At 53.9% G+C, this 8,544-nt stretch overlaps 1 protein-coding gene across 1 annotated transcript; it reads left to right on the top strand.

Moving 5' to 3' along the window:
- Window positions 1-7,044: 7,044 nt before the first annotated feature.
- Window positions 7,045-8,309, top strand: LOC125514460 (dof zinc finger protein 4-like). The gene has a single exon (XM_048679803.2). The coding sequence runs from the start codon at window positions 7,189-7,191 to the stop codon at window positions 8,062-8,064; it is 876 nt and encodes a 291-aa protein (XP_048535760.1). The 5' UTR covers window positions 7,045-7,188; the 3' UTR covers window positions 8,065-8,309.
- Window positions 8,310-8,544: the final 235 nt, after the last annotated feature.

The following is an 8,544-nucleotide window of genomic DNA, read 5'->3' as shown; positions in this document are numbered from 1 at the left end:
CGGGCTTCGCCGTTGAGCCGAGCGTTGCGGCCGGCATGAATACACGCACCGGCGACGGCAACGGCAGCGGCGGCCTCCTTTCCGTAACAGGCTGAGCTTTCCGTGAACAGCTCGTTGGTTGTAAGAAACCCCGAGAGATACTGGAGAAACCGACTGCACACGAGATGTATATATAATGGAGCATCGATCGATCGACGGAGTAAGAATATCTCCGGGGCCGGAGGTGAGGGCGAGGCCGGTACCCGTTGCCGGCCGGCCGGCCGTGGCGTCGCTGGCGCGGCGATTCACGCGTGTCTCCGGGGATCTACGTACGTACGAGAGCGACGGGTGAGGACGTCGATCGCCCCCCGCCGCGCCCTACCGCGCTGTCCGTTCGGTTTCCTGTCACGCTGTCGACTCCTGCGGTTTGCCTCCCCCCTATCGCTGCTCTGACGTACCCCCCCTCTACGACCTAAACCTACACCGTTGCTGCGAAATTCACTGCCTCTAGGCAGGTGAGCGGGCGCCGTCAGTACCCATCACGACGAGGCATGTACGCACGGACGGACCCTAACCCTAGTTAGCTCCACAAGTTTCAGCCGGGTCGGCATGCATCATCAGAAGGGAAACGACTCGCTCTCCGCAACTAGATTGGTTTTGTCAATTGTGCCTCCGCTATAGCTCGTTAGGTGCGTACGCTCTGCACCTGTGCTCCTGCTATTCACTGCTCACAGATTCACCAAACAGTCATTAAGCCTAGGCTACTGCTACATGATCTACTAACAGTTGCTTGAGCAGTGCTGCTAGATCTCGACCGATCGATCGATCTAGCTCCGGCGATGGATGGATACGCGTCGACAAGCACCGAGTGAATGTGGCCGTTTGACCTAACAAATTAACCAGCAGTACAGCGACAGGCTCCTGTTTGGATCGACCCCGCTCATCTTTCTTCCTAGATAAGAATCATTGTACCGGCTGATTGCTCCGTCGGCGTAAAATTAACCCTAGATAATCCAGTTCCGCTTGTTGACGCTCAGCCAGATCGATGGGAGCCAATTGTCCCAGACGTCAGAGTTGGATCCTAGTTGCCGCCAAGCATGCACGCACGCCCTGATTCATGCTCCTCGCACTGGCCGACCACTACCAAAGGTTCTACGTTAGTACCACCTCTGTTTATTTTTATAAGACGTTTTAGACTTTCAGACACGGTTCAAAAACAGCACAAAGCAAGTTGTCTGAACGTCTTATAAAAACGAACGGAGGGAGTAAGTACGTTCATGTTAGCCACAAAATGCACCGATCCAACTTAGATTCCTTGGGTGATCCGTGCACTCGAATAATCACCGTGGGCCTAGCAGAGCATGCATTATTTTTCATCAGAGACTCGACCGAAGGACCTCGTTGAATATGAAACACACAGTCGGGGACAAGATGTCAGATCATATCGTGAGTGGATCGGCAGCACGTCGGTGTGGTTGCCACTCCTGTCCAGCACGGACGCGCGCACGTACGTGCACCTGCACTGACAGGTGACAGCAAAAGGACAAGGGGCGCTGGTGATGGCAGGCAGGCAGGCCCATCCGACGAAGACGCATGAATATATCTCGTACGTACGGCGGAGACCGTGCCGGAACAGCGCGTCTGGACGTTGTCAAGGCGCACGTACCCCGTCCGGTGGGCCAACGGCGGTGGGAAGCCGGGCGACCCGTCGGACGGCGTATGGCGGTGTACGGCCACACCACACGTCCTGTTCCGAGCATGGGTGGAAGTCCAACGGAACAGTGCGCCGCAGCGTGGCGCGAGCACGTCCGTGGGCAGTGCGCTGGCTGCTCGGACCGCACGTACGGCTTGCGCCTGCTCGCCGAGGTTGATGGCCAGCCCGTACTCGTGCCTGATCCAAGCGCACCATCGCCGGCGGTGGGGGACACCCGGGCTTGTCACGCGCCGTTGTGCCTCCAGAATATTTTTGGACCGGTATTGCTTCGGGTCCATGATGTGCATGCAGAATTCTCGATGCCCCGAACGAAGGAGCGAAACGAAAAGAACTTGTCTAGATATTTTTACCAAGTCTCATTCAAATGATATAACATGTAATAGAGAAAAAGAAAAAATAAATTTTAGACGGATTTTAATGTAAGATTTCATGGATACATCATTGACTGAGACTGAACAAAGTATCAGTCGACCGAGACTTAGCAAGATCGAAACCTGGATGGTCATAAGCAAAACCAGGACTTGATTGCTGCTAATTAACCTGCCATATATACTCATAAAAGAGCTGGGAGGACACGTACAGCACACTCACGAGAGGCACGGATGTCATGCAGGGGCGAGAGAAAATTACTGCTGCATACATGTACGTGCCCTGCGTTCCGGACAATGTCGTGCGTACGTCTCATACCCCGGAAAACACGCATAAACGGACGTACTCCTACTACGAGTACGTACGTGCTAAATAGCTCGCACGGATGAGACGCTGGTAGGACACGGCGGGGCAGGCGGGGGAAAGCGACGGCGCCTTCGAGCGAGCCCGACGCCGACGCGACAGGCGGACGTGTGCGGATGGACAGCAAAACAAACCCCCCACAAGTGCATCTCAGCGACTCTTCAGCCCAGTCCCCGGCCATGCAGCCACCCTCTGTTTCTTTTCCTCTCCCGGGGCCACCCACGTCGTCCCTTGATCACCGGCGGCGTCGTCGTGTACACATACACCAATCCGATCTGCACAGATGAGCCCGGTCTGACTCGACGTAGCCACACGTCCACGTACCAATCCGGGCAGGATTAGCACCGGGCCGTACGTGCTAGGGCGCGCGCTGGCGCAACGACCTACCCAACCCGTCGCTGATCGCCATTACTGGCTAGGCTAGATAGCCTGCCGCCCGCGTCGTACGTCGTGGCTAGCCATCGCCTATCGATCGGGGAGGTGGCGCGCGCGCGGCACCGGGCCGGGTCGGGTCGACCGCGGACGCTGCCCGCGCCGCGGCACCGCAGACGTGGCCGGCCGGACGGACGGGGCAGCTGGCCGAGCGGGCGTGATGTGATCGCGCCGTGGTCCTCGTGACGCCGACCGCGGCTCGATCGCGTACGAACGTCCGCTGCCCGCCCAATTAATGTGTCATGGACTACACTCCTGGCGCTACGCACGTACCCTCTGCCAGTTGCCCTCGGAGAAAAACCATGTGCATATTTTTTGTTTTTTGTAAGAGTGAATTCCATTTTTTATCTTGTAGTTGTACATTTGTGACATATATTACCCTATTTAGCGGAACTTTTATCGAAATGTCAGATTTTGGAGACTTTTAACACGGTTTTACCTCAGTTTTACATTTTGTTTGTTTATGGTCGATAGGATCGGCATGTTGCGTCATTGATTCGTAAAAAAAACTGTAAGGATCGGAGGGCATCATTGGCGATCTTGTCCAAGCTTCTCTTGTCTATCTGTTCCACTCCTTGTGGCCGTCCACATATTTTTGGATACAGGGCGTCACCTCACACCATACCTGATGGACACGCATCAAAAAACAAGGGTCCAAAGATTTCAAAAGGGGTATTCTAGACGAATTTTCACTCGAAGGGGTAATTAGTGTCACAAATGTATAAATATGGGGTAAAAAGTGGAATTCACTCTTTTTGTAAACAAGTTTGATTAGGCACACTCTTTTTAAGATATACGGTCAAACTATGTGCAAATTATGAAATGCAGTGAACTGTGTGGCTGCACGCTCTTCAATTTAAAATACCGTGTTAAGTTGTCTGCAAATTGGGCGAACGCAGCGTACTGTGTGGCTTGTGCAATGACCCTTCTCGCCGGATCGGATTGGTTAGTTAGGAATGTCTGCCATGATATCGTGACAACTAGCGTTCCGAAATGGGAGCCTAGGTGGGCGGTTCTATATAGCCACCTTGAATGGAAGCCGAACTTGTGCAAAAAATCATGAGGAGTTGGTTCGTTCATGGTGTGCCCACTTGCTCTGCATGCTTCGGGCAACACTTCGCAACAAGTAGCTCCACACTCCCATGGCCTTTCCCACAAATATCTGAAATGAGCCCGTTGCACAAAACACGTTAATACCAACAGCTCCTCAATTCGGATAACATAATAAAATGTCAATACTAGAGTTTGAATGTCACGCCGTGTTATCTAGAACAGTTTTGCTAAAGCACATCTAGATGTGTTATAAGTATTGCACATCTAAATCCTATGTCATTGATCTTACGTTGAGATTCGTGTGAATACTTTTTTTTTCTTTTTTTTCCTCTTTATGCTTGACTCACTCACTTAGATGTGCAATAACTAGAGCACATCTAGATGTGTCCTAAACACACCCTATCTAAAAGGTCCCAAAGGTTGCATTCAGCAACGGTTGTTAGGAGTTTGTTAGCACCCGATTCATAGTGTTTTTTTTAGAACGAAGGCTCGCGAAGAGCCCTGCTTTGAATTAATAAAGCCATCAACCGGCCAGGAAATACAAACGCACACAAACCACCTCAGCCAAACGATACAAGGGGACACTCTAGGAGGCTTACAACTCAACAGATCGCACAAGCTCAAAAAGAATGCAGGGAACTGAGCTCGGTGCTTGTCCTAGTCGAAGACTACAGCCAAACAGACATCTAGGATAGGGACACACACGAGCACGACGAGGACCAGCTAACAACAGAGTGTGGTAAGTGAGCCCGACCAACGCCCAGGTAGGAAGACAATACACATCCTCCGTCTCTCTCGCCGCAGAGGGACCCTTCCCTCTTGCCATGGTTCGCAAGGCGCCGTACCGTCGGACTTGAGAGACACTCATCCTAGAGCAGGGGAAGTGCAAACTTTGGGACCTGGAGCAGCCGCAGCACATCACCACTAGAACAGTCGAGCACTCCGCGACCGCCGCATCGCCACATCCTAGAACACCTGAGAGCTGCAGGAAAACCACTAGGTGCGGCTATTGAAGAAAGGCAGCAAGGGCATCAAGTAAAACAGACAGGCCACTGAGGAGCCGAGCCTCGTTGACACCGTCGTCAACGGACCACCCAAGCTGCCCAAGCTCCGACTTTTGAACCCCTCACCTGAACCCAACCCTCCCCAGGCGGCGCCCCCAAGGAAGACACGACGCACATCGCGCCATCGCCGCCCAATCCTAGACGGATTTTGGGATTTCACTCGGGAGGAGGAACAGGGGTGGAAAGGGGAAGGGCCTCTGCAGCACCTCCAAGGAGGAAATGGCGTCAAGGACGTCGCTGCTGCCAGGCTGGCCAAGCCGACCAACGGTTTCCCACAGCCCAAAACAAGACCACCGGTCACCCACCCTCACCAGACCGACTCCCGAAGGGAAGCCGGCGTGAAGTGGCGGGGACGAAGGGGACTGGGCGAGGAGCCAGACCTCATATCTAACGAGGAGGGGAAGACCTCTGCGCCGCCGCCGCCACCCGCCGTCGTCTCACCACCCGCGTGGTCGAGACCGCTGGCCAGAGCACACCCGCGAACGACGCCAGCCGAGATGATGCCGCCGCCTCGCCAAGAAGGGCTGCCGCCCCAGATCCGAGGTTCTCCTCGAGGGAAGGAGCGACTGAGGCGTTGCCGCCACCATCACCGGCGGCCGCGCGAGCGAATCCGACGACTTTCTTAGGTGGCGGCGAGGGAGGGAGGGAGGGTAAGGGAGCGGCGGCGCGACGGGGAAACCCTAGTCGCCGCCCGAGTCGCCCGAAGCGGACGACGCGGGGACCGCGCGGGGGGGGGGGGAGGGGGGGGACTCCCCCGGTTCATAATTGTATGCGCTACTAAGGATAAGGGTACTACGAAGGGTGGAATGCCCCGCGTTTGTAGAAATATGTGGCAAATGTCACCCGTCAAAAGAAAGGGTCTGGTGCAATGCATGGATACATGGTCAAATTTGAAATATATCCATTGATACTATTCATTTTTATTTATCTCTTATCGAGTCTAGAAATTTCAGAATCATCTCTTGCGTGCACAATCGCCTTATTCATATTGTTGCTATTACCACGCTATTCGCCTCCGAAGATGTTTTGATCATGTCTGCCGTGGCCAACCTCCTATAACTGTAGCACCTTGACACCGTCTTTGACTACTCTTCAACAAATCTTTTATCTAGCCCCCTCTGGGCTCTGACGGTAGCTTATCAACCATCCTCACCGCACTCGCCTCCCCTTGATGCATCGACAACCCTAAGCTTTATAAACAAGATGACATATCTGGTCACCAACTATGATGTATCCGCTCTTCATTGACCATGACTCCACCGTTGCACCCCTCAAGCAAAGGCCCCCATGAGGACGTTAGGCAATCGGTAGGAAGAAGAAGCATATGAGGAAGACGAAGAACATGATTTATTACAAAAACACACACAATTTAGGGATGGGAATTTGAAAGGTTTTATAAATTAGAATTGAATGTTCCGCACACAACCAAGAAATACCCGACTAAACAAGTCAATAAGTTTTGAAGTGAAGACTCGAGCACATGCTGATTAACTTTTCGAGTAATGTCGCGACAACAAGGGCACCGCAGTTGTATTAGAAGAAGGAAATTAATAACCCTTTTGCTTCACATAATAAAAAAGAAGCGTCCCGTTCGATAGATGCAAGGTTTCTATACACACTTTTTTTGAGCATCAGTACAGACACAAGCGCTCATATACACGCGCATACATTTACCCCTATGAACGCACACACACACCCTATCCCTATGAGCACCTCCGAGAGACTAAGCCGGTATATCATCTTGAGATTTACGAAGTCATCGTAGGCGCCTCGTTGTCGACGGGAACGTCTCCCCCCACTGAAAGCGCATCGCCGAAAATCCTGAAATAAATCCAGGAATAATGCGAGCACCAGGATTTGAACCCTGATGGGTTGGGGATACCACTGTCCACCTAACCAACTCAACCACAGGTTGATTCGCAAGGTTTCTATACACGCTAGTACGATTACATCCATGGCATGGAACATTTTTTGTTTAAGGGTATTTTGGTCAACATTTAGAAGCCAAGGGCACTTGCGTAATTTCACGGGCAGCAGCGATCCATCGGTTGCAGATATTTACCCGCTATCCATGTGTGATGCAGAGGCCAAGCTCATTGGGTGGAGCTCTTGCCGCTCCTAGCTCGTCGACAAGCACACCCACAAAGCCACTGATAATAAGCACATAGCAGCGCGCGCTCTTATAGTAGAACGTTCTGAACTCCGCACCAGCCCATGCAAGACTTCCAGTCCATCCCGGGCCTCGCCGGGCGGCTGTTCGGCGGCGCGGCGGCGGCGGACATCCGGCGCGTGCAGGGCCCGGCGTCCCGGTGCGGCGTGTTCTCGCAGGCGGCGTCCGCGCAGCCGGAGGCGGCCGTCAAGTGCCCGCGGTGCGAGTCCACCAACACCAAGTTCTGCTACTACAACAACTACAACCTGTCGCAGCCGCGCCACTTCTGCAAGAGCTGCCGCCGGTACTGGACCAAGGGCGGCGTCCTCCGCAACGTCCCCGTCGGCGGCGGCTGCCGCAAGGCCAAGCGCAGCTCCTCGTCGGCGTCGGCACCGTCGACGCCCGCGGCCATGGACGCCAAGAGCCAGCGGCGCGCGTCCGCGTCGTCCTCTTCCCGCTCCAACAGCGGCAGCGGCAGCGCCAGCCCCACGGCCGCTGCGGAAGAGACGACGACAACGGAGACCGAGCCCCCTCCCCCGCCCACGCCGTCGTCCAACTCCAACTCCAACGCGGTCTCCTTCGCCAACCGCATGACGAACTACCCCTTCGCGGCAGACGTGCCACCTCCGGCGCCGATATTCGCCGACCAGGCGGCCGCCCTCGCGTCCCTCTTCGCGCCGCCTCCTCCACCGCCTCTCCCGGTGTTCAGCTTCTCGGCGGAGCCGAAGATGGAGGAGGCGATCGGCTCACTGCTACTCCCGGGGCAGGAGCCGGCGCAAGAGCCAGAGGAGCCCACCTGCACCTCCACCGTCGCCGACATGGCGCCGTTCATGTCCCTGGACGCGGGGATCTTCGAGCTCGGCGACGCGTCGCCGGCCGATTACTGGAACGGCGGGAGCTGCTGGACGGACGTCCAGGACCCGTCCGTCTACCTACCCTAGTTTGGCTTAGTTCCTCATCACGATTGCCTTAATTAAGCTGCGGTTAAATGCTTCTTAACGACGACCAACAGCTAGCTGGTAAGTACTATAGCACATGTAATGCTACGTGTACGTACGTACTGCCTGCACTTGTACCGTACCTCTTTGTTCTTGTTGCATTTCTGGGGCTGCACATCACAGGTTTGTGTAAGAAAGCTAACCATTGTGTCGCTACAACCGAATCACATCACCACTTATTCTTGCTACTCTTTAGATTGTGATTGTGTGAACTTCTCCAATGCATGTTGTACCCCTAAATTGTTGGCCTGTCTCAGTATTCTCTCATACTCTTTTCTGTAACATAAATCGCTTATGTGAATTTGGGAAAAATATATAGAATACATAGATTGCGGCGTAAAGTTGTGCAATGTTTTCAAACATATATTTAACTTTTTTCTGCACGGATCACGGTGTCATACACGCATATACCTCATCCGTAAT

The sequence above is a fragment of the Triticum urartu genome, chromosome 6A, assembly GCF_056163025.1.
Source record: "Triticum urartu cultivar PI428250 chromosome 6A, HENAU_Tu73, whole genome shotgun sequence".
Taxonomy (NCBI): domain Eukaryota; kingdom Viridiplantae; phylum Streptophyta; class Magnoliopsida; order Poales; family Poaceae; genus Triticum; species Triticum urartu.
Note: the sequence above shows the minus strand (reverse complement) of the source record. Positions and strands in the feature narration are given on the sequence as shown.